This window comes from Zingiber officinale, chromosome 11B (assembly GCF_018446385.1).
Source record: "Zingiber officinale cultivar Zhangliang chromosome 11B, Zo_v1.1, whole genome shotgun sequence".
Lineage (NCBI taxonomy): Eukaryota > Viridiplantae > Streptophyta > Magnoliopsida > Zingiberales > Zingiberaceae > Zingiber > Zingiber officinale.
The window spans coordinates 87,683,338-87,710,270 of NC_056007.1; the positions used below are offsets into that span (position 1 = coordinate 87,683,338).

Here is a 26,933-nt window from a genome sequence, read left to right on the forward strand (position 1 = left end):
GGAGGTTTGGGACTTGGTTTTGGGCAAAAACCAAGTTCTGGATCGATCCGTGGATCGATCCAGGCTGTGGATCGATCAGTGGATCGATCCAGATTCTTCCCAGCGAACAGAAAGCTTCTGGATCGATCCGTGGATCGATCCAGAGGTCCCGATCGATCAGCCGATCGATCGGGACGATGCTGCTTCGCATGATAAGCGCTGGATCGATCCGTGGATCGATCCAGGCGCGTTTCCTGAGCACAGAGGCGCTCTGAATCGATCCGTGGATCGATTCAAAGCCTCCCCGATCGATTCGGAACATTCGAATCGATCGGGATCCGACCGTTGCGTCGGGTTTAAAGCCGCAGGCGAGCGTGGTCTTCGGCATCTCTTTTACGAGCTCTTCTCAGATTCATTCCAGCTCCTCCACAGCTCTCTACAAGCACGTGATCGCCAGTTCTTGAAGGTTCTTGGAGGCTTTCCAAGTCAAGAGGCGGATCTATTGCAAGAGGAAGAAGTTAGGGTTAGGGTTTTTACGGCACATCTTGTAAGCTTTTGCTTAACTTGTATTTCCCTTTCTTCTTCTTGTATTGAGAGTGTTGTAGGGCTTCTCCGCCTTTGGTAGTTACCATAAAGGAGTGTTATTCATAGTGGAGGGTGTGTGTGTTGGTGTGGATCCTTGGATTAGTCACCTCTTGTGAGGTGGATACCAAGTAAAATCCTAGTGTTAGCGTTTTGTGTTTGTTTCTGTATTTTCCGCTGCACATCCAAGAAGAAACAAGCAACGCCAAGCAACAAAGCGCACCGAGCGAACGCGACGAGCTATTCACCCCCCCTCTAGCTACTTTTGGTCCTAACAGAAAAAACAATTCATATGCATTGTGCTTAGTCAAATATTAGTGTTGATCTCGATTTTTTTTTTCTTTTTTCAATCGATTAAAACGAATTCAATCGATTAAGTTATTGTACATCTCGACAGTTAAAAACACATTCAATCGATTGATGAATCGATTAAGTCACTGTGCCATGAACTTAATCGATTTAATTTCCTTCTCAATCGATTCAAATGCATGAATCGATTGAGTTATCGATTAAAATGAAAAAAAACTGTGCACTGTTCATCTTCTATCTCACGACAAACGTGATTCTTCCCATGGCCGACTTTCACCGGTATTTAAACACGGTCGCCAACACTCCTCTACCGCGACTTTATGCCGCCGAGGACTATACGATTTCCATGTATCAAGGTGGAAATCACGATTCGGCATGTGATTCTGACATAGATCGCTGAAATCACAACGTCGCGATTTCTCCATGCTTTCAAACACAGTACTTTGATACCATTGTTGGTTCTTTTTGACAGCATAGAACAAACACAAAAACAAAGCGGTAACCACTCACAGTGATCTCCCGAAGAAATCGATGATGTTGTCGGGTGCCACTGTTGTCGGAAGCACGATCACAAGTAACTAGAAAGTACTTCAAGGTTCACGAGCCAAATCCCCAGCCTCTCGGATGTTCTTCTTTGCTTGATGCACCTCCGATCACCGTCGCCTCTGCCTTCACCTTATGCTCTTCCTCTTCCCATGGCTTGGACGCACCATTTATAAGAAGATTGAGGAAGACGAAGGGGAAAGGACGCCTCTTCGTTTCCTTGGTGTTTGTCACAAAGAGAGATGTTTGCAGCAATGATACAAATGAAGGGGAAACTCTGTGCCCCTTCATCTCCTGCAACACCCAACATAAAGTCCCAAGGGGCATAATGCTCAAAGTGTCGAAGAACATGGTGATCGAAGCCCTCAAAGACGTGGCAGTCAAACTTTTGAGGGTCGTGGTAGTCAAAGTCCTAAGGTGATTAACTTAAATGGTTGGGCGTGATTCTTAGAGGCTCAGTTGAATATTTGTAAAAAGCCTCTCGGAGAGACCCGGATTAGTTCTCTTGAAAGACTTCGAGCGGGCGTTTTCCGAGACTTCATAACCAAGAAGATGGATTAAATTGGTAAAAGTTAACTCAGCCACATAGATGCTTAGCCCCCGTGTATATCCGATCGAACTCGATTGGGACCGAGGTCTGATTGGATATCATTAAGTCTGCTATAGAAATATCATTAGGGCCCATCAAGGCTTGGAAGCCCTGGAAGACCTGTCATAATGAAATAATAATTCACAATCCGTTAATCCACTAATTCCTTTAATGTTATGTGTAATCGTTGTTAGGGAATTATTAGAAAAGTTATGTGCAACCTGTACAGTGGAGGTTTCTATCCTACAGATTTAGTTGGTACAATTGAGGAAAAATGACATATTGTTAATATTGTAGGTCTTCTCATTTGGCTTGAGTTTCTTGGAATTCGTCCTTTAGCTTATCTATTGACGTTATCCTTTTCCCTTATCCTCTCTACGTGGCTTCGAACTCACTTCCAAGATCTTCCTGTGATCAACAAATAAGTCACCTCATCAGCAATCCATCTACTACGAACAGAATCATTTATCAATTGTCTATTAAGCTCATATTGCTTCAACAAAAATGTGTGACTCCACCTTCACTTAAATCATTTAGAAATTATATGATCTGTTACACTATTTCTATCTATACTTTTCATTTGCATTCACTCAAAAGCCATAGAAAATGATTCCGAGCAAGCTAAGGGAATTCTTCTATTTTAATTCCTCTTCAAAAGGGTTTTATTGCTGTCGAAAATGATTCCGAGCAAGCTAAGGGAATTCTTCTATTTTAATTCCTATTCAAAAGGGTTTTATTGCTGTCGTCATCATAGAAAAAATGGAGACATATACATTTTTGAATGAATAAATAAATAAACTAATCTAAGTTACTTTTCGGAATAAATTAAGAACAATAAACTCCAGCTAAATACTAATTAAATTCCTTATGAATTTTCTGCGATCGTGTCAATTATTCTTCCGGAGATTGAAATTGACCTCGGGAACCCAGGCCGTGGAAGAGCGCATCCAGAGGGCGCATCGCCGGTGGAAGGCCGACGACGGAGGCAAGGCTGCAGGTTCCGAGGAGCTGCCGTCGCTGTTTCTGTTTCTGTTCCTGTTCCTGTTCCTGATCGAGGATCAACTTCTGACGTCGGAGCTCGAGCACCTTCCGGTGGGAGTTAGAGTGATGCGATCCCACGAAGGTGGGGCTGGAGGCCGGGCGGTACTCCGGCACCAAGCGGCCGGACTTGAACCGCATCCCGCAGGCGTTGCAGAGCGTTTTGGGGCCCTCCGGTCCGGAGCGCCACTGCGGTGTCTTGTCGGTCTGGCAGTGTAGGCACCTGCGCCCTTCTGACGCCGCCGCCGCTGCCCCGCATGCCGCTTTTCTTTTCTTTAGCGTCGTCATAATATTCGCTGCCTTGCTATTCTCATATTGGACACCGAGTTCCCAATCCAACGTCGATATGGGGGAGTCATCGTTGCGGCGCTTGCTGCCTGGTTTTCTAATGCCAAGTTCGGGGTGAGAGACCTCCGATTCGGCAGCTTGCGACCTGGAGTCTGAGTTTTCATCGACGCCGGCGGAGATGGTGGGAGTCTTTTGGATGTTTTCGCCACTGAAGAAGGAAGCTTCATCAAAGATACTAGAAATCCACTGCAAATCATCGTTAGGCACGTCGAGTCCACCGCTGATGGCATCCTGCTAAAGGTCTGAAGTTCATTATATGTCATTATAGGTCTGAAGGTCCTGCTAAAGGTATGAGTGTTTTATATGTCATTCAAAGGTTAAAGGTCTGAAGTTCATTATAAGTAGTTCATTATAATCCGACATATGAAGACAAGGGCGTAGCTCGACTGTTAGGGAAAGGTATTAGTGATATCATAGGGACGTGGATCAAATATAAGACTGAATGGGAAAGATCAAAATTAGTAGTGTCTTAAATTTCTTTCACTAAAAGAGAATATGATGAATCTATTAAAGCTTAAACTAGTTTACTCTCTATGTTTCTTGAAACTTTTTTAGACAGATATTAGCTATTATGAAAAGGAAAAAAACTACAAGAATTACTCATCCAACATGGATGAAACTTGACTTTTTATGATCTCATAGTGCTCAAAAGTCTTCGGTCATTAGAATTTACTTATTGAAAAGTCGGCACAAACATTTAGTTAAAATTAAATTATCTAAATCAAATTTGATAAAATCAAACTCCTTGAATTTTTTTGATCAATCAAACCGATCAATTCTTATTATTATAATTAAATAAATCCAACCAATACAAATCGATCAATTCAATTGGTACTGAACTAATTTAATTGAAATAATTGATATATTTTTTTTTAAAAAAATTAACCTTTTGAATTAATTCGGTTTCATTAGTTATTTGATCGAATTGAAAATTTACTTAGTTCAACTTAGATCTGTAGCTTACCCTAATCACAACTAGCAACTTCCTTTCCAAGCTCGGCCGTAGCACTAATAATTTGGTTCATTAGTTATTTTGATTGAATTAAAATTTTATTCAATCCTATTTAAAGCTCAACTTAGATTTGCAGCTTTCCTTAATCACAACTAGCAACACTTCCTTTCCAAGCTCGGCCGTAGCACTAATAATTCGATTCCATTAGTTATTTGGATTGAATCAAAATTTTACTCACCCCTATTTAAAGCTCAAAATATATCTGCAACTTGCCTTAATCACAACTAGCAACTTCCTTTCCAAGTTCGGCCACAACACTAATAATTCGGTTCCATTAGTTATTTGGATTGAATCAAAATTTTACTCATCCCTATTTAAAGCTCAACTTAGATCTGCAGTTTGCCTTAATCACAACTAACAACTTCCTTTCCAAATTCGATCTAGATCTAGTAGCACTAATAACTTCTATTAGAGTTGCCTTCATTTCTTTTGTAAGAAGTCACTCACTCATAACGGAGTAAAAGAAATAATAAATAATAAGAAGATAAGATTTAAATTTCAAATAGGACAAATATTTTAGAGATTGATTTCAATGTGCATAATATGTACTACTAATTTATCTATTAATTAATCACCTTCATAGATCTTAGCCATCTTAGCTTTAGCTCACTGAGACACCATCCATTTTCTCAATTGTGGCTGAACCTGATGGGTCCCGTATGCACCCATAGTTGTGACTAACTCAACACAAAAAATTAATGTTAGAAATATGTAGAGCTTGGATTAATATTGGATGGAAATATATGCATTCAGAGGCACACATACAAAATGTTAAGAAAAATAAATACACAAGAAAAAATTTAGATGTTGTTACCAAATGAAATTTAGTTAGGTAGATGGGATCATCGGAATATCTAGTTATTTAAATTAAAACAAAATTTTATTCATCCTTTTTAAAAGTTAAGAATCACCTTCATAGATAAATCAAAATGATCTCCAGAAAAATTAGCCTTGAGTGAGGCTCGACACTCTGCGGCGACCATCGACGAATAATCCATCTGATTATATAGCACTGAACTGGGTGGCGTGTAGTCGTCGGTCAAAAATGTCCCGACGTCGTCTAACAAGAAATCGCTGAAGCTGTCCTCGCCGGTGGCCGAGAAAAAGTCCGTCGAGTTGCAGGCGGCGGCGAGCCCCGGCGCCTTCTCTGCCTCCTCGTTCAAAAACTCGTCGAGCAGCTCATCGATGACGGAATTATCCCCTGCTTCTAACGCTCTGTCGCCGGCCAACATCCCCGGCTTAAATATAACGTGAATAAATAGCAATATTGCACTGAAATCATATCCTTAGGGTTTATATAGAAAAGGTGAATAAAGGAGATAACGAAGCAATATTAATTTAGTTTATAATTTTACAGTGCAACCTAAAAACTTGAGAACGTGTTCCCGTAAAATATTCAGAACGCTTGGTCAAATGGGAATTCTTAAATAATTATCACGCTATATTATTTTCAATAAAAAAACAATTGTTTATCACCAATTCTGACGTTAAGATATAATCATTTTGTAAAATGGAGAATAAATTAAAACTAAATAATATTTTTTTAATTTCCAAAGGCATAAAACAAATGTTAATTTATTTAGGTATATTTATATTTAATTCGACAATTTGATAAATACTACTGCAGCTGCACGCAGTTTTATATTTATAAATGGATATTCCTGAAAAATCGTATTGTGACCTCAAAGCAAAGCGCTGGACCAATTTTTGTGCGGAATCAAAATTAAAAAAAAAATCATCAAAGAATTTTCGTTTAAAAGTCATATCAAATTTATTTTTAATTATTTATTTAATTTTGTCTTTTTCATTGGTCCTTATCGTCGCTGCCCCTCTTTCGGCGATCCGTATAGCGAACACAAATTGCGCAGCCGCCACCGAAAATTCTGAGCAAAGTATGTCTCACAAGGTCGTCTCCGTCGCCGCCGGAGAAGCTCACACTCTCGTTCTTACTGGTATCCTCACCTCTCTCCCCCAAACATACAGTTCATCCCCTCGATCAGTAGTCTTGTATCTTCTATGTAATTTTCGTTTTGCTTCAGCGGATGGAAGCTTGTTCTCTTGGGGAAGGGGGACATTTGGGCGGCTCGGCACCAGTAAGGAAGACGACGAGCTCTTTCCGGTTCCAATTGCATCTTCTGATAGTTCCAACGTGTCACAAGCCAACTACATAGGGATTGCTACTGGGGCTTACCACAATCTTGGCTTACGAGGTCCGATCGATATCTCTTATGTTTAATTGTTTCAGCTCCTTTGAGATTAGGGTGCTTCTCAGTTTCCCCCTTTGTGTTGACACTTATTCTAGTGTTTGTACGACCATTATACTATGAAATCGGATTCTATTCTAGTGTTTGAGGGGGCGTTTTACTGTGATTCCTTTCTTGTTTTTGTCTGATACTAAGACATTGCATCAGAAGTTGTAGCTATGTATAAATGCAACAGCAGCTTTATTTATTATTTATATATTTTTCTACAGCATGAACACGGGCTACATTCGTTGAAGCTTCTGAATTATAACTTTGGTCCATTGATTTTTGAGCAAATTAAATATCTTCTCCATGTGCTTCAAGCTCCACCTACAGAAATTAATCCCGTGTGTTGTTTTTACTTCATTTTATTGTTAATATGGGACTTAGTTCCAGTTGTCTGGCAAGAAAAGGATGTTTGGTAATGAAGGTTGCCATAACATTTTGAGGGCCATTTTTTTTTCTAGCCGATAGTATATTTCGATATGTCTGTAACTACTAAGTGTGCAATATAATCAAAATGATTTCAAGCACAGAACCACACCTTTGTCTTGCAACCTATACAAATTGAATTAATCAAATGCTAAAGTAGATTGTTCCTTCACTATTTAAGATATTATTTATTCTTCTAACCTGTTTGTTGATTTCTGCATTCACTCGTTACTTTGTCAGTTACCCATAATTAAACATGGAAAATGTGAATATAGACGTTTAATTCTCTTCTGCAATTGTAATGTAAACTTAAAGTAGCAGGGCCCTTTTCCATCAAACATTATGGGTAATTCCAAACTACAGTCTTGTTAATAATCTTTTTCCCATTTCTAGATGACGGTTCTGTCTGGTCCTGGGGCTACAATGTCTGTATCCTTTGCAATGAAATCTTTTGATGGTGGATGTGAAGTCATATCCTTGTGGTTTCTGATTTGTCATATCCTTTGTGCCTTGACTATTTCATGGATGGTCAGCTTGGTCATGACAAGGAAAATTGCTCAATTCCTTGCTTGGTTGAACACTTCAAGGGACTTGACAGTCCGGATTCTTTGCCTGATGCATCAAATGCAGCTAGCACTGATGCTTCATTAAAGGTAGTTAACCTGGCTGATTTCAAATTCCAGTAAACTCAAATATTAGAAGCATTTTTTTGATTGTCTATGTTGTTTAACCAAATACATATGATGACTACTTGAATTTATTAGCTGTGGGTTCTAAAGTGAAGACCGAGTCATTTCATATTTAATTTTGGGGTTTAGTTTGATGGTGATGATGGCTGTTGAAGATAGTAAGTTGAGATTTGTCATTTTCATAATATTTATGTTCTACTAATGTTTGTCTGATCAGACTTAAGATGGTAATAGAGTTGAAGAGAACCTCCTGTATTTGAATCACAGTGTCTTTCCAATAACATACTCTTATTTAAGACAGTGTAAGGATTGGGCTTTTCAGTAATTAAGCCATCGGGTAATAGTCATTCATTCAAGATCAACATACATGATTGAGAAGCTTTTACTTACATAAAACCAAATGAAGAAGTGCCCACACTCTCCGACAATGGTTTCGGTTTGATTTCAGTTTCATTTGAATTTTCTTTCTAACCAATAAATTGAACTGTTTTAGTTTGATGCAGTGCGGATTTATCAAACCCAATTATACTCCTATTTGGTTTCGATTACTCTCATCAAACTATATACTTAACCATAATCACCCCTATATAAAAGAAATTACCAGGTAAATAAAAGGCATGGATGTCATCTAATTAAGTCGTATATATGACCACATGATATGTAATCATATTATCAGGCTACAGATTGGTTGCTGCTCACGGGAGCCAACACACATGCCTTAAAGGACGTAACACACTGATTTCCAGACTTCAGAATTTGAGATTGTGTATTGCCATATCATGCAGTAATAGTATGAGTATTTTGTTTGATCTAATTTGGTTGTCTTGGATGCAGATCTGTACTGTCAAGGCAGGAGGAATGATGTCTCTTGCAATAGACAATCATGGGTCTCTATGGATTTGGGGAAACTCTCCACAGGCCACCGAACATGGGCAGTTTTGCCTCTCAAACAGTGTTGTTCCTCTTCCTGTGTGGCACTTCCATGGTCATACTGTTGTCAAAGTAGCCTGCGGAAATGAACATGTTGTTGCTGTAGTAAGTACTGGAGAAACATACAACGGAGGCAATGGTGACCTTGTATGCTACGCTTGGGGCAACAATAAACATGGTCAACTGGGATTAGGTGACAAGGAAAGCCGGTCGCAACCCGAAATCGTATCAACATTTGATGAGGAATCACCTTGGGTTGTCTATGAAGTTGCTTGTGGAGCATACCATACAGCAATTCTTGCTAATAAGAAGTCATATGACCAGGAGATTGAATCCAAGTGTTGGACATGTGGTCTTGGTGAAAATGGTCAACTTGGTCACGGGACTACTCAAAGCTCATGTGTGCCGAGGCCTTTAGATTCTTTACCGCAAGATGCTTTCTTGATTTCTCTCGATTGCGGCTTGTTTCATACTTCCGTTGTGTCTTCGACTGGTGAAGTGTGGTCTTGGGGAATGGAGAAGGGCCTCGGACTGTGCCCAGATGCTAGTTTCACTGGAACTGATGCTGGGGATGCACACCTTCCTTTGAGAATACGGGCTCCTGAAGTGAATGGCATAAGGTTTACTGGCCCCGTACAAGTTGCTTGTGGTGCAGCCCATACGGTTCTTGTTTCGGACAATGGTTATAAACTCTGGGCATGGGGTAGAGGAAGAAGTGGTGTCCTCGGCACCGGCTTGACCACCGACAGTTATGCTCCTTCACCTGTATTATGGCCTCCTGTTGAAATGACAGCCAAGAAAGGAAGCAATAGTAGAGATTCAATGCCGAAAACCAGAGACAATGAAGTTGGAAAGCTCCAAGAAACAGACCAAAAGTTGTCTGCTGCGACGGAAGAATTGAACTTTTTAAGGACAAAACTGACTCTGATGGAGCGATACGCCAATCTCCTACACATATCAATATTCAGGAAGCCACTGGACGAGCGAAGGCTATCCCAGTCACTGCAAGAGTCTGGTGTTTTTGACATCAGAAAGGAATTGGAGGGTGTTCTTGAAAAGGCAGATGATGAGGAGCTCACTCGAATGGAGATGTTCTATCGTGGTATGCTTTCTACCGTGAAGGAGAAGCTGATGAAGAGAAGAGTGAAAGAACTTGTGAAGGAATGCCTCAGTGAACTGGCTACTGGCAGGCAACACTCTTCCTCGTGAATTAAATTTCCCCCATGCCTACCAAGATTACGGGCTAATCATTAGTTTGCTGTTTTCGGGGTGATATTTGTTGATTTGCTCATGGTATTTTATTTAGAATATGGGGTGTTTAAGTTGGATTTAGGGATGTAAAAGCTGAAGAAGAGCTTACTTATGTTGGTTTGAAACTGAAAATATAAAAATAAATAAATAAACTTGAGCATTAATGAATAATAACTTTTTTTTCTTCAGGGATACAATATGACTTATTAATATTCAATAAAAACCTTTAAATAATTCAAGAATTTATATTTTTTAATTATAATTGTGCTTGTTTAGTTTTGTTCATATAAATAATGTGTTATATTATGATATATCTATTGTTTTAAATTATCTATGATATATTGACTATTACATATAAATGTCACTTAATTGGATTAATATGGTATATATAGGTTAATCATAAAATCTTAAACCTAATAAGCCATAAAGTGCTATAGGTCTACACTTGTTAACTTTCTCTTTATTCTCTTCATGTGAATGAGGAGATGACTTAAGAATACTGATCATTTAGATGAATTTTTATTAAAGTTTTTTTGATTATTACGATGATTAATAAAATTTTTAAATCAGAATTAATCGGTTTAAAGAATTATCCTGGATTATTTTTTTTTTAAAAGGGGTTATCTGCCAACAAAAATACTACGCGAGGCCTCGACCAAAATCGATCTGCTCACCGCTCCACGCCCCAACCTTTCAATCCCAACGGATGGGAGTGATACTTTTATTTGATTACGTGTCGATCATCCGAACGCCTTGTTTGGAAGAGTCCGACGGCAATACCAACGGCGGAGATATATAAGAGGACTTTGGAGTGGGATCTCTTTCATGAATCCCAAACCCTGAAGAAGTCTTCGTTGGGGTCTCCAGTCTCCTCTTGCCTCCCACTGTCTGCCCCCGTGCTTGATCCAGCCATCAATGGTGGATCCCTCCGAAGCCAAAGGGGAAGGTTCCCTGCGGAAGGCCTTCGGGGGCGTTCTCGGATTCTTCATTCTACTCCTGATCGGAACCCTAGCCTTCTCGATCCGCCTCTTCTCGGTAAGACGTCCTTCTCATAGATCGATCACCTCCAATCTAGATCTGCAATGGGAATACAATACTGAACTGGAGGCATGCAGTTATTTTTGAGCTACTAATGGGTGATGATGTTTTCTTTCATCTTCTAGGTCATCAAGTACGAGAGTGTGATTCACGAGTTTGATCCATATTTCAACTATAGAGTCACTCAGGTTTGTTTCTTTTCATGTTTTGTTTATATTACTCTCATATCTCCTCTCGCTCGCATTATTTTGTTAAAAAAGAGATAATAATAGATCTCCTCTTTAACAATCCTATCGTGTTTATAGTCAGATATTTTTTTTTAATTTTTTTTTGTATAAGATTTTCTTGGTTGTCAGTCTTAAATATGACTGATCGTGAGATTAAAAATATCCAGTTAGAGTTCTATTATTTGACCACTGGAAGTTTGGACTTTATGACTACTATAATATATTTATATTCCCCTAGTACACTTTCTGAAATCTTGCTCATTTACTTTATGGAAATGACATCTTGTCAGGTTGCGACATTTGATATCAATATAATATTAGCTATTATATTTGCAAACTAGAAAGCATTGCAGTTGATGCACTAAGCATGTCGCCTTTTCTCCTGAATTGCTTGTCAAATTCTCTCTGTTTTAGAATATACATCTTATACACTCATCACATGAACCATTTTTCAGTTTCTCACAAAGAATGGAATATACGACTTTTGGAATTGGTTTGATGACCGAACCTGGTACTATCTCAGAGTACATGTCAACTTGTTTTAGAAACTTCAAGCTTGATATTGGTTTTGAACTAATGTTCCTAGTATGATTTGACAGGTATCCCCTTGGTCGTGTAATTGGTGGTACAGTTTACCCTGGTTTGACATTAACAGCAGGTTCCATATGGTGGTATGTCTGCCAGATATTGTTAATTGTGACAAGCTATAATCTGTCAGAATCTATTTAAATAATAGTTTAAATAGTGCATTTCTTGCTTCATGATCGCAGGCTGCTGAATAACTTGAACATCCCTCTGTCTGTGGAGACTGTCTGTGTATTCACAGCTCCTATTTTCTCAGCAAATGCAGCATGGGCTACATACCTTCTCACAAAGGCACCTGCTCATCTATTTGTTTCTTCTTGTTTTTCTTATTGATATTCATTGAAATTTTGATAATCAGTTGTTTTTCTATCCTTCTGGCATGAATTGCAGGAAGTTAAGGGAACTGGAGCTGGTTTGACTGCAGCAGTCTTATTGGCGATGGTAATCTTGTTCTTACTTGTGTTCCTGTTGATTAGTGATAACCAGAATGTATGTGTGAGAAGAATGCACAACTTATACCATGTGTTCTTATAGCCTTGCTGAAATAGATATGGTTCTTCATGTTTCAGATAATAGTGTCATGAATTCGTGGTCTCATTCATCATATTTTTTTTATATAAGAAAGAAAAGTTAGTCATCTTGTAAATTTTGCTTTCTGGTCAGGTTTTTGAAGGGCAATTTCTTCTATATGTTGCATTTTCACATGTATTCTTTATGTGACAGTTTCTTTTAATCTCAGAAAAACAATTATATCTTTCTCCTCTATGTACAGGTCCCTTCATACATTTCACGGTCTGTGGCTGGAAGCTATGACAATGAAGCTGTTGCAATATTTGCCTTAATTTTCACTTTTTATCTCTATATCAAGGTATAAATCTGGTTATGTTATGTGTTGTGAATTCATGTTCCTCTTGCTTTATGTAAAAAACAGATGGCTTAATTATCCAATTATTGGCCAAATGTTAGTTATTGTTTGCGACATTTTGTTTTACAAGTCTTCTGATCTCAAGAATTATACGCAGACACTGAATACTGGATCCCTCTTTTATGCTACTCTGAATGCTCTATCATATTTCTACATGGTAAAGCATGCTCTGTCTATTGTTCATCAACTCATCTTCCGAGTAGAAATTACAGTAGTATCTTGTTCTTTGCAGGTGTGCTCTTGGGGAGGCTATACATTTATTATCAACCTTATTCCAATGCATGTCCTTTTGTGCATTGTAACTGGTCGTTACTCGTCGCGTTTGTACATTGCCTATGCTCCTCTTGTAAGTGTTTGCAGTTGCATATAACTGTTTGCTTTAAGGCATCATCTAGTTCTAATACATCAAATGTTTTGTTTTTAATAAAGAAGTACCACTTTTGTCACATAAAATTTCTGTGCCTTTGCAGGTGGTTTTTGGAACACTGTTAGCTTCCTTGGTGCCTGTAGTTGGTTTCAACGCAGTGATGACATCTGAGCATTTTGCTTCCTTTTTGGTTTGTCATTCAATATCAAATCTCATGACATGCCATTTTTCTATGCTTTATGGGAGTTCTATGACTTGAGGACCAAAACTTTGTTGGTACTTGCTTCATTCTGCATGATGCATGTCTGATGTTAAGTTCCCTTAAGAAATTGCTACTATTTAGTATAAACAGTTACCGTCTACATTCTAATTGTATCATGTTTACATAACATAATCTATAATCTTGTTAAGGTAAATACCATAGGTAAGGGGAAAAGGCACACATAAATTTGGACCTTGGATATTTTTATATATTTTGAATTCTAGTACCTTCAAGATTGGATTTCATTAGTTTTGTCATAGTATGGTAGAAAACCTTAAAGTATGTCTGCATTTCTTAGTAACACCGAACCTATTGCTAGTGGCTAGAATCCAATATGCTTTTATATTGACTCACCCTCAAATTTGCAGGTTTTCATAATCATTCACGTGGTTGCTCTAGTTTATTATATCAAAGGAATATTATCTCCTAAGATGTTTAAAGTGGCTATGACACTTATCGTTACAATTGGCATGTAAGCTTTCATTATGTTTATGGCAACTCATTTTTTTGTACTATAGTTTTATGTATGTTTAGTTGCATGAATGTGTTTTCCATTTACTGTTTCTTTCCCTTCAGTGCTGTTTGTGGTGCAGTTTTAGCTATTCTTATAGCACTGGTTGCTTCTAGCCCAACAAAAGGTTGGAGTGGACGTAGCTTAAGTCTTCTTGATCCGTAAGCATCTTCTCATGAAGTTAATTGATAATAATGTTAATAATATTCTCTTTGGTATCAATGTTTGGTAAATCCTTAAATAGTTTGAACTTGTTGCTTGCTTGTAATTGTTAAATCCTTAAGATCATCGTTATGAGGAACTATACAGCACAAGCATTTGGTAATCTTATTGAGATATATTTTTCATAATCAAGAAAGAAAAAACCAAAGAAGACTTAATTGGCAACAATAAAACAGGATAAATTTTATTTAAATATACATGATGATATAGTAGGGGATCGAGCCCAATATTGTAAGAGGATCCATATAGTCGACTCCACTTAATTGGATAAAGATTTGGTTGTTATATTTGTGCTAAATATTTAAATGGTTGCTATTTGTGATATAGTTCTGAAAGTACAAATATGATTTATTGCAGAAGTTAGTGATGAATGCTAGTTGTCTAGGCCTAAATCATGATAAAATGTTCCTTAACTAAGGACAATTTTTTTTTTGAGGCACCACTGAATGTAATAAAGTTTATAGACTGTTAGAGCTTATTGCTATCTATCCTTTTTTTTGGGAAAGGTAAATGTTTTATAAATGTCTCAAGAGAGTACCATTAAGAGTTTACAATCAAAACCATATTATCATGAGCTACAATCGCCCACAAGTCGATACACATGTATCTGTAGCTTGTGGAACATCCTATCAACATTGGGAGCAAGATCCTCAAAACGATATCTATTAGTGTCTTCTCACAATACATAGATCATGCTCGAAACAACAAGATGCCTTGCTTTTATGATGTTGCTTCTGCTTTTGTAGTGTTGGCCGAAAATCTGGAATAACTCTTCAATTGTTTGGATCTCATATCTGATGTTTATCCATCTCTTTATCTTGTCCCATAGAGCCCGAGTGATGGGGCAATCAAACAAGATGTGCGCATTTGATTCATCTTGCAGTCGACATAGCACAAACCTTATTTGTCTCATATGGTAACCCGTCGTCCGTAGCTTCCCATGTGCAAGTATCCACATAAAAAACGGGTGCTTTGGCATGAGTTCTAGCTTCCAAACCACCGATGTCCAAGCTGCCATAGGCCCCCTTGGCTTGAAAAATTCACAAGCATTGGCAGCCCCACTTTTGCCCATGCAAACCACTCCAGCAGTGCCATATTCGCTGCCCCTTGCCTGTGTAGCCTCTGAACTCTCTGATCTCTAATGTCCACCAACTGCTTGATCAAAGGGGAGTCCAAGGCCTTGACCTTCCATTGCCAAAGGTTAACTCCCTTGATGTAATGTTGATGAACCCATCTTATCCATAGAGAATCCGTCTTGGATTGAATATTCCATAGCGTCTTACTTAGTAGAGCATTATTTCATGTATGGAGGTCCCAAAGTCCATAGCCTTCCTCTTGTTTGGAAAGACAAATCGTGGCCCATGATATCAGGGGATGCTTGGAGGACCAACCAAACATCCGGCATATAGCATGAATCTTCTCAATCACTCCACTGGGTATGGGAAGCATGGATAACCAATAGCATTCAACTCCTTGGAGTACTAATTGCGGAAGAGGTTTTGGTCCACCAATAACATGGAATGGAGCATCAAGTTTGGAGGTCATTGAGAGGATAGTCCTGGTGATTATGGAGGCAGTACCAATAGATCATAGTTCCAGCAAACAACCACTTGTGGGTAGCACACCAGAAACCGAACAGAACCAAGGAGAGGTCAGAGTAGGCTCCTCCAGCTGGTAACAAAAAGGAATCAAGACAGTTGCTGCAGTGCCAGAATAATCTGATTGCAATTTGTCTCTTATGGTCACCTTGGGTATGGAGGACACGGCTGATATAAGCACGGGAAGTTCAGTCTCGGCATCAACATATTCTGGAAGTCAAACAAGCAATTCAGAGGGTATTTCCAGGCCTACACAATCACATGGAGGTGGCCATCAAAGTGTCCAGCAAAGTGTTCAAAGTGTACAACAAAGTGGTCAACAATTAAGGGTCCGAGCAGCCCGTACATCATGTGGTCAATGAAGATAACCTCATGGAATATTAGGGGTTTTCATAAGTCCCTTAAACATAAGGGGTTCAACACCTTCTCAAGCACAAAAATCTGCAAGTATTGGTGCTTTTAGAAACTAAACTCGATGAAGCTGCTCTTGACCTGATATTACGCTGGAAATTCACATTTATGGGCACTGCAAATAATTTCAGCTATTCTAATCATAGACGTATATTGCTTCTTTGGGATCTACAGCGGGTTGTCGTGGACATTATTATGGCTACGGATCCGTGCATGCACTGCCATATTAAATGTCGAATTGCTGGGAGGGGTTTCTTGGTTACGTTCATTTATGAATTTCATGCTATAGTCACTCGAAGATCGTTATGGGAGGGACTACTTAGCTTGGCGAGAACATAAGGAGCCGTGGTTTCTCATGGGGGATTTCAACGCATTGATATCTATTCATGAAAACGAAGGGGGGCTTCCGATCACAAACGATGAAATGAGAGATCTTCAACATTTTGTTCAAATGTGTGATTTGGTGGATCTTCGGTCTATAGGTTGTAGGCTCACTTGGACTAATGGTACGGTCTCGTGTAAATTGGATAGAGCTTTGGTAAATTCACATTGGATGTTGGCCACTCATGCAGCATTGTGCACACCCTAGTCCGAGATCGAGCCCCTAACCGACCCTTAAGTTCTTCAATATGTGGGCACTACATGGGGATTTCCAAAAATGGTGGCAGACTCGTGGGTAGACCCGACTATAGGGAATGCACAGTTTGTGCTAAGGCGAAACTTTCTCGGTTGAAGGAAATGAATAAAGAGCATTTTGAGCACATCTTGGAGAAGGCGCGGCGGGCAAAAACAGATTTGGAGGAAGTACAACAGGAATTCTAGCAAGAGGTGCTATTCCTAAGGATTATAGGCATACGGAAGCATGCCACTCTACTTGCTAAGGCAGAAAAGTAATTCTATAAACAAAGAGTGAATATTGCCTATCTTAAGAACTCGGATAGATGCACCAGATTTTTTTTATGATGTGGTGAAGAGGAACAACAAAATGAATGCTACAGTTACACTCACCAAATGAAATGGAGGCCAAACAACAAGCTTGGATTAGGTGGCAGAGGATTTTGTGGGTTTCTTTCACTTTTTGCTTGGACAAACGACCCATGGACAGTGCTCAGATAGGATAGCGACTAACTAATGGTCAAGCAATGAATTTAATCAAGCCAATAGACAAAGAAGAGATCCGGGCAGTCCTAAATGGCAGTGGGAGTGGTAAGGCCCCGGGACCGGATGGATATGATGCCAAATTCTTTATCTCCACTTGGGATACAACTGGAATAAATTTTATAACAGCAGCTCAAGAGTTCTTTCAGTCTGGGAAGTTGCTAAAGCAATGAAATTACTCCTTGATTGTCTTAATTCTAAAGACGGATCATACTTCGGGAGTAGTGGACTACCAGCCAATCTCTTGCTGTAACATTTTCTATAAGGTAATAGCCAAGGTGTTGGCCTGCCAGTTAACACCAGTTTTGGGCAGCTTGTTGGATCTGGCACAAGCGGCCTTCATGTAAGGGCGTTCGATAGGAGACAACGTTAATCTAGCACCAAAACTGCTTTGGAAGTATGCACGCAAATTTTTTTTGCCAAGATGTATGATTAAGGTGGATTTACAGAAGACATTTGATATGGTTGACTAGGGCTTCCTCAAATCGACACTTGTTGGTTTTGGGTTTTCCTAATAATTCCGAGAATGGATCCAGGAGTGTGTCGCCACGGTCACATATTCTGTCTCTCTGAATGGCGGGATTCATGGATTTTTCAGTGGGAGGCGTGGTTTAAGGCAAGTGACCACTTATCACCCCTATTATTTGGTTTGTGCCTTGAGGGATTATCAAGAAGGATTCAGGTAGCCTCATTGTTGCCCACTGTTCATTTTCATCCCAAGTATAAGGAAATTCGGATCACACATCTTGCATATGCCGATGACTTATTGTTATTTGCTTGAGTGGATGAAACCTCCATTTCGGTAATACCGGACTATCAAGCAATTTGGAGATAAAGTTGGGCTTAAGGAAAATCCTTTGAAGTCCAACATGTATATGACTGGAAGAGTTGATAGAATATGTCACGCCCCCTGAGGAGTCCTTGCCAGAAGAAATTTCGGCAGCATCTTCCCTGTACGAGTGACAATCTGAAGCATTACTACATACAAAAATATACATCAGCCACACTCGGCTGGAATATATATACCATGGAAACAACATAACCACGCAGTTTAATATACTCAGCCTACTCGGCTGGACAAAAGATAAAATAAGCACAGCGGAAAGAAAATGAAGAGAAAACCCACAAATTGCAAGGTTATCAAAACATCACTAATACCAAGTCCACACAACAAGTATCAAAACATAGTTCTCACAACACCAAATCCAACGAATACGAAAAGTAAAGAGAAACAGAACCAAAAATCAATTTTCGAATATGACGCGGGTCCCAGGACTGGCAGCCGGCATCTCTCTAAGCATCCATGACTCATCTATCTGTTACCTGGCGAAAGAAAATCATTTTACAGGGTGGTGAGTATTGGAACTCAGCGGGTAAGGAAAGAGATAGTGCATGAACATAATCAACCAATAAAGAATACCCAAAAGGAATACAGTCTCATAAGAGAATAGCAGATACAAAAAATAAAACCATGATAAAGGTTCCTACTTGTAACGATATCCTAGGCTAGATATAGAAAGTCAGAAATGGTACTAATCTGCTACAGTACTGCTCATAACTACAGAGGTAATGGGTAAGGTATATAAACATTTCCAATTACTAAACCAAGGTTTAACCACCTACAACGTGAGCATATCTTAACATAAGACAGCATGTCAGCATAAGTGAACAACAGCAAGAAGCAACGGCAACATAAATATACCACAGCAGCATAAGTAAACAATAACAACATAAGTAAACAGCAGCAGCCAAAGCAGGCATAATAACAGCGTATGCACGGATGGTCACCCCGCCCACCTCTCTGCACCATGACCCCTGTATGGTCGAGAGGCCGGATCAATGACAACTGTACCACCCAAAGGCCGCCACTCCCGCGAGTGACCGGATGGACAGGTGCTGAGTAGCTAACTAGCTACACAGCGAAGGGGGTCCCTGCTGCTCGTACTCCAGCTACCACTCACACGAGTGGCCGAGTGCGGCACGACAGGACAAGCGACATCAACTCCAGCTACCACTCTCTCGAGTGGCCGAGGATGCGGCATGCATGCAATGACATGATGCAAACAATGCAACAGTCATCATATATATACATAAGCAGAAACAGGTATGCTACATGAAGCCAGCATGCTCAATACGGTACATGAACAAATAATAGTTAAAGTATACAAATATGATATTTAGTATCTGCTACGGATCATGGACAACAAGAAGAGACTGTAGGGATATAGAAACGAATTTCTCAAAGATTGCGTGGAAGTATCAAGTGCAGGAAAGTAAGAGTGGAGTCAAGGTAAACAGTCATTTTCCAAAATAATTCATGCACTTAGGTCAAAGTACTAAAAGAAAACAAAGCAAGAAGTACCCGCCTCAATAGAAGATCAAATCAAGAAATCCTCCGTCGAGATGCCCGACTTGAATCAAAGTCCTGTAACGCATAATATACAGATTTAGCTAATTACATAAATTAATTAGCTAAACAAATCGCCAGTTAAAATCTACATCCATTGATTATCTAGGGTTAACTTCGGTAAACCCAAATTGTTCCACTAATCGATTAGATTAAAATCCAACCTAACCTTAAATCAAATTAAAACAACCTATCCCTAACTTAACCACAAGTTAACCTAACTACATATGCACAACCAACTACTTAAAGAAGCAAACATATCCAAACAAACTCACCCAAATTGATATCCTAGCCTGCGCTTCACCACCGCAGAAAAAATCGTTGCCAAAATCTGGTGGCCAAAATTACATTGAAGTTGCTGCCGGAACACAATGGAGCTGCTGGAACCTGTGGCTTATGTGGCAGCAACACAGACAATTGCCAATCTCCAGAACATCCAAGCACCAAGAACTAGGGCACGAGAGGAAGAAGGTTACCTGAGCTAGGGCAGAATGAACAACTGTTGCCGGCGGTCTCTCTGTGGCGATCAGCGTCGAGGACAACTAGGGTTTGGTTGGCCGGCGCTAGGGCAGAGGGAAGGGTCGGCTGTTGGCGCGGTGAGGACCTCCCTTCCAGCGACGGTTGGACCCAGCGATGTTAGGGCGACGCCGTGAGATAAAGAGGAGACGGCCGGCGGAGGAGGAGAAGAGTTCAGGCGACGCGACTCGGGAGAGAAGGGAAGAAGCTCCGAAGGAAGGAAGCGGCGTCGAGCTCAACGAAGAGGGAAGAGGGGTCGGCGGTGTTTTGGGCAGGGGATCGCGAGCGGGAGAGGGAGAGGGGCGCGTGTGAGGATGCTAGGGCACGACTATTTAGGTTTTTATAATATAAACTTAGGTTTAGATAAATTAAAACCTAAGTTTATTCCTCAATCAACCGCCATAATTAGGTATTCCAAACGGACCTTTTCCAAAACTTATAATTTTATCCCCTCAAAATACGCCCTACGGGCTCTGATTAAATCCCAGAAAATTTCTAAAATTTCCTAAAAATTCTAATAAGATTATTTGGCAAAAAAAAACTTATTATTTAAATATTATTTGGGTACTATATTTTACAGAAGACACAATTACTTCAGATTATTGGATTCGAGGAGGGTTTCCCTTTCGGTATTTGGGTATTCCTCTTTCGGTGGAGAAGTTGCAGATTGCAAACTATGGGCCCCTACATGATGCGATAACAAGAAAGATAAATACATGGCCAAAACAAACCTTATCATATTGTTATCTATCTTTATGTCTATGCTAAGTATTCACACTCCATGCACTAGATGATGAATGATTTTGGTTTCATTTTGCATAGCCTTTGAACTTGTCAATTTTGTTTCTGGTTAGGTTCATTTAGCTTCCTGTAAATTGACCTTCTTGATCCTCCTTTTCACATGAACAGAACTTATGCAAGCAAGTACATACCCATCATTGCTAGTGTTAGCGAACATCAGCCACCAACATGGCCTTCTTATTTCATGGACATCAATGTGTTGGCGTTCTTGGTTCCAGCTGGCATTGTTGTAAGTTTCTTCCTATTATTTTATTTTTCTTTTATCTTCAGCTATATTGTTATTTTGGAATGTCTACTAGGCCATTTCTAGTTCGTTTTAATTATATATTTTATCCATTTTTACATCTAAGTGATATGTCTTTCTGGAAAAATATTTTATATTGCACTGTCCATGTTTGTTATTGTTTTTCAACCACTTAATGAATTCTTGTATACTTGCAAAGTTGTGATTCGCTGTCTAAAATTAAAACAGTTCATAAAGAAATTTCATTGGTTCAATTGATTCAAGTGAATTGTGATAAGATCTTGCTCTATCCGACAATTTGTCGTTATATCTTTTAGAGCAATCAGACTTATTAAGTTAATGAACCATCTCAATTTTACTTCCACCATTTTTATCGGCTAGGTAGAACCTACAAAGTTTCACTAGCTATCAACTGCAAATTTAATTATATAATTATATGGTATTATTGGCAATCTTCACCTTTTTTCTATTAATTTTTCTAAACAACTCCGCTTTATTTAATGTCTTGCAGGCTTGCTTTTTACCTCTTTCTGATGCTAGCTCATTTGTGATTTTGTATATAACGACATCAGTATATTTTTCTGGAGTTATGGTACGTGGCACAATTTCTTCTTGTCAATGATACTTGTAGAATTTTGCCACCTTTCTTATTATTTGCAAATCTTTCATCAGGTACGTCTTATGCTTGTTTTGGCTCCTGCTGCATGCATAATGTCTGGCATTGCTCTGTCTGAAGCCTTTGATGTCTTCACACGATCTATTAAATTTCAACTTCCTAAATTATTTGAAACTCCACCTTCTGATGTATGGCAACTAATTGGTCTCTTCTTTTGATTAATCAAAAATTACTTATGTCTGTTTTACTATAATGTGTCAATTATGGTACAAATTTGAAGGCAGGGGATACTAACAATGGAACTCAAGATGAACTAGCAAAGGTTGATAGCAAGATTCCAACAGAAAAATCTGAAACTACAGTCAAAGAAAGACCTTCAAAGAAGAATAGGAAGAAGGAAAAGGAAATCTTGGAGAAAGGAAAAGAAATCAAGGAGAAAGGAAAAGAAAACGTGGAGAAGGTGTCTGATAAACGTCAAAATGCAAAAAAACTTCTTGTATTGCCTTTGGAGGCATCTGCAGTTGCCATTCTCTTACTCATCATTCTTGGAGCCTTTTATGTGGTATGAAAATCGCTTGTTTTATTTGTAATATGATGAATAAGGACACGAACCTCACCCTGAGAAACAATTGCCACAAGGTTAATACAAATTGAAAATTGTATCAATTAAAAGATTAAAAAATTATAAGATTTTGGACTTCTTTTATAGATTCAGCAATAAGCAGGAGAAATAAATATTTTTAATTAGGAAAGTTAGCTTAGGCTTACTTGGGATTATAAATATTCCTTGATTATTACGGAAATAGAAGTGCTAATTCACTCCAAATTATTAAACGACAAAAAATGAATTTAAGATTTGTGCTGAACATACCATATCATGGATGTGCCTATCTCAAATCACTGTCCAATTATTCTCTTCAACTATTTTCTTTTCGGTGACAATTTATTTCCTCCTATGCTTTACTATCACGAAGGATCTAAATTTACATCAGAAGTTTTGGATGACTGTTATGTTAAACAACTTGCCGTTGCACTATTCTTTCAGAAGTGAGGAAACAAGTTAGTGATCGCCGACAATATAAAATCTAGTGCTTTATTTGTGAATTCTATTGTTTATTTCTCGGTTTGAAAAGCAAGAAGTCGATGAAATTGAAATGAATAGTGACACTTAATCTAAGTGGTATACAGCCATTGAAGAATATGTTGTGTTGGATATTTCATCTATTTTGTATGTATACATTGTACTCTATTTCTGGTGCTGTCTTATTTGGGTGTTTCAACTTGACTGAATCTTTTTGTTGGCTATTGCAGGTTCATTGTGTCTGGGCAGCAGCAGAAGCCTACTCTGCACCATCGATTGTCCTAACATCTCATTCCCATGATGGCTTGCATGTTTTTGATGATTTTCGTGAAGCATATGCGTGGCTGAAGCATAATACTGATGTAGATGATAAGGTTATTTCTCATTTTCTCCTTTCTATTTCCTTGCACAATTTCTGGGATGTTTATGCCTTATTGCTTAAGATAATCTTATAAAAGGAATTTGGTTGTGGTTTTTGATTGAAACAGAATTGCATAATTGTTTTTTTTTAATTTTATCTTTTTATAATTGTTTGTAAATCAAATGTGTTACTTCACATCAGTGTCTGGTTTTGTATCATTTAGAATCTAAAGGGAGATGGAGAGACATGTTTATAGAGTTAATTAGAAAAAGGAGGTGATGGATAGACAGAAGTCACTTGTGATCCTGATAATGAATGTGGTGGACTTGAAGTAGTCACTTGTTTCTATATGGAGCCATACTTATGTCTTATTGATGGATAGACAGAAGTTGATATGCACTTAATTTAGCCTGATAAAATTTGAACTGCAATAGTCAGTGTGGTTAATATATTATTATATCCTTCAGTAGCTTACAGTTTAGCTTCGTACATAAGTATTTTGATTGACTTCTATTGAGGTAAGATTTGCTATATTTATTTGAAATTTTAATATCATAGTATCATTCTAACTTATCTTTTATGCACAATATTATGCAAACTTCTTGTTCCTTTTTATGCTCGAGGGAAAAAAATTTTGTCGATAATATTTTGTTTATTTCTGTGTTTTTTTTTAAAACCCGAGAGATTCTTGTGTTACTGATAGAGATGCATTGCACAAAAGAAATACTAAGAAATTCAGATTATGATAAAAACTGTGTTAAATACACAAGATATGGCTGTGGTCAAGGATTCTTTCTCTGGTATTGAAGTCAGGATGTTCTCAGCAGCCAAGCTGTTCCATTTTTACACCTTTTGTTTATATTTTTTATTCAGTCTTGATTTTGAGAGCAAGATTAAAAGGCTACCTAAAACTAGATTGATGAAATGAAATACAGGGAAAATGACAACTATATACTCTTGGAATGGCACGATGGCAGTATGAAGAATCTTTGAAAGCAATTTCACTTTTACCCTTTATTTTATTTTTTTAGTTACTTTTGTTTTTTAGTGGAAGGGCAAATACCTACCTACAATTTGATCCAATTAAAAGAGAAACACGAAAAATGTTATGGCTTAATCAAGAGTTGGTCAAACCATAAAGCAAGCATTTCAACAAAGCCAATTACACAACTATACACCAGATAAAGATTGGCAACTGTTTCAAAGATCTTGTTGTTTTGCTCTGTTCAAATGGCTCAAGCCCAGCCCAGGATTGAAGCTCCCTTCAATCTTTTCTCAGTTCTATATTTTATTTGATTATATGACTTAAAAAAAGAACAGCCAATTCATTTGGTACGGAAGAAGCAAAGAGACTTCTGTGTTTGTATACCTAATTTCTAGAAAGTTAGGGATGCATTCTGATGTAGATCTAATTCTAAATGATAACATAGATGATATTTGAGCTCCATAATTTTTGAAGCCATCTGAGTATCTTATTTATCAACCATCTGAAAGTTGTGCTACTTTGTAGTGCATGCCCAATGTGTGTTCTTGAGCTTTCATATATATTAACAGCAATTGGCTGTGGAGAGGATCTAGATAATGGTTAAACAACTATGATAGCAAATTGTACCGTCATTGTTGACAATGTACCCGGAATAATACTCAGTGAAACTTTTGAGATTGCACATTTCAAAAGTTCCTAAGTTTTTAAAAATTACATTATTTTACAGGTAGCTTCTTGGTGGGACTATGGTTATCAAACCACTGCGATGGCAAATCGAACTGTCATTGTTGACAATAATACCTGGAATAACACTCACATTGCAACTGTTGGTACTGCTATGTCTTCACCTGAGAAGCCAGCTTGGGAAATCTTCAATTCCCTGGATGTCAAATATGTTCTTGTTGTATTTGGAGGTTTGTGCTCTCAAGTGAGATCCCCTTGATCATTTCAAACTTGCGTCTTTAAATTTCTAAATTTTCTAGCTTTTTGTTTAAATGAACAGGTTTTGTGGGCTACCCAAGTGATGACATCAACAAATTCTTGTGGATGGTTCGAATTGGAGGAGGTGTCTTTCCACATATCAGGGAGCCTGATTATCTTGTGAGTGTCTGACTTCTATCTTGCACTGTCATGCAGTACATCACTTATTGTTCTCTTAGAGCATCCACACCAGCTTCCTTAAACACAGAATTTATTTAAATTTTACATTTTACGTAAAAAAAATATTTACATCAACTATCCTATCCATTCTCTAAATTTTAGATTTCATGAATAGTATTTTTCTAAATTTAGAGAATGAAATTCATTCCTTATCATTTAATTTGGGAGAGAAGAAAAAATAAAGGGAATGGATTGGGTAATGGAAAGTAGATATTATATAGGGAGAGAGAGAAAATAATAAAAAAGTGAAAGAGAGAAGAAAGTAATAAAAAAATAAAGATAATGGAAATTTTTGGATAGCTGATATAGCGTGTAATGAAAAATGATTGTCTAAATTTAATAAAGTGGATGATTTATTCTAAATTTTAGAGATTATAGAGAAATTGATATGAATGTTCTTACATTATTTTTGAAAAGATTGAGAGATTATGCATAAGATATATTACTATATTGTAACCGAGTCATAGCAGGTGAAATGTAAATTTATCAATTTCAATAATGAGTGTTACCTCTAAATTCCCTACCTTCGCTCTCAAAAGTGTGGTACATCATATAAGGCGTCAATCCATTGAACTTCAATAACTGTCTATGCTATGTATTCTTATAGATAGTTAAAGTTGGTTCAGAAATATATGAGCTACTTTTTTCTTGAAGAGAAACTTTATTAAGTGTTTATTTTGTCAATCTAGAGGGATGGCCAGTATCGTATTGATGCACAAGCTACCCCAACTATGCTCAATTGCCTAATGTACAAGTTGTCATACTACAGGTTTGCAAATCCTTTCTTATCTAGGAACCTGATGCTGTTATAGTTAGAGTATCCTTTCATACTATTTTATTTTTTTAGGTTTGTGGAAACAGATGGTAAAGGCTTTGATAGAGTCAGGAGGACAGAAATAGGGAAAAAACATTTCAAGCTAACACACTTCGAGGAGGTAAAACATTTTTTTTATTAATTCTCTGTTGTAGTGTTTCAGTGTAATAGTTATATTTTCCTATTCTATTTAGTTTATTGTTTGAGTTTTGTGGAGGATAGGTCTACTTTTTTGTTGAGCATAATGAATGCGTTAAGAATCATACTATATTTTTTTTCCACACTTTTTTGATCAGGTGTTTACTACACACCACTGGATGGTGCGAATATACAAATTGAAACCACCCAAGAATATGACACGTGGAAAATCGAAGAAAAAAATAGTAAGTCAAATTGCACTCGTGTTGGAGTTTGAGCAAATCCTTTTCTCATCACTCGGTTGATTATTGCAGAATCCTAAAACGAGAACCAAGATCAGTTACCAAAAGAAGAGGAACAAGAATCCTTGGCAGTGAAGTAGAATACTTTTAGCAAATGCATGCCTTGACGTTCTTTTTAAGTTTTTATTTTTATATCAAGAGGAGAAGACTGCAATTTTTGTTAGGAGATACCGTTTATATTTAATCAATTTTATGTCTTGTATTAACTTTGTACAATATGGTGGATTCAGAAATGCAATTTCGAATTTTCCTGGTTAC

The 26,933-nt window shown here is 38.0% G+C and overlaps 3 protein-coding genes across 3 annotated transcripts; 2 read left to right on the top strand and 1 right to left on the bottom strand.

Annotated features, from left to right (window-relative positions):
• Positions 1 to 2,893: 2,893 nt before the first annotated feature.
• On the bottom strand, positions 2,894 to 5,632 carry LOC122034162 (GATA transcription factor 9-like). The gene is made up of 2 exons (XM_042593286.1): positions 5,312 to 5,632; positions 2,894 to 3,619 (listed from the first exon to the last, which is right to left on the bottom strand). The coding sequence occupies exons 1-2, from the start codon at positions 5,630 to 5,632 to the stop codon at positions 2,894 to 2,896; spliced, it is 1,047 nt and encodes a 348-aa protein (XP_042449220.1).
• A 558-nt stretch (positions 5,633 to 6,190) lies between these two features.
• LOC122034265 (ultraviolet-B receptor UVR8-like) lies at positions 6,191 to 10,116 on the top strand. Its single transcript, XM_042593442.1, has 5 exons — positions 6,191 to 6,352; positions 6,440 to 6,610; positions 7,469 to 7,504; positions 7,601 to 7,728; positions 8,599 to 10,116. Exons 1-5 carry the CDS (start codon positions 6,295 to 6,297, stop codon positions 9,901 to 9,903), a joined length of 1,698 nt encoding a protein of 565 aa, XP_042449376.1. The 5' UTR covers positions 6,191 to 6,294; the 3' UTR covers positions 9,904 to 10,116.
• Positions 10,117 to 10,761: 645 nt separating this feature from the next.
• Positions 10,762 to 26,932, top strand: LOC122034216 (dolichyl-diphosphooligosaccharide--protein glycosyltransferase subunit STT3A-like). The gene is made up of 23 exons (XM_042593363.1): positions 10,762 to 10,980; positions 11,109 to 11,171; positions 11,666 to 11,721; positions 11,810 to 11,881; positions 11,981 to 12,086; positions 12,186 to 12,236; positions 12,568 to 12,663; positions 12,818 to 12,877; positions 12,953 to 13,066; positions 13,191 to 13,277; positions 13,718 to 13,821; positions 13,926 to 14,021; positions 21,082 to 21,202; positions 21,729 to 21,809; positions 21,890 to 22,021; positions 22,114 to 22,395; positions 23,145 to 23,288; positions 24,988 to 25,174; positions 25,264 to 25,361; positions 26,111 to 26,190; positions 26,269 to 26,356; positions 26,532 to 26,618; positions 26,688 to 26,932. Exons 1-23 carry the CDS (start codon positions 10,861 to 10,863, stop codon positions 26,748 to 26,750), a joined length of 2,388 nt encoding a protein of 795 aa, XP_042449297.1. The 5' UTR covers positions 10,762 to 10,860; the 3' UTR covers positions 26,751 to 26,932.
• The last annotated feature ends 1 nt before the right edge of the window (position 26,933 follows it).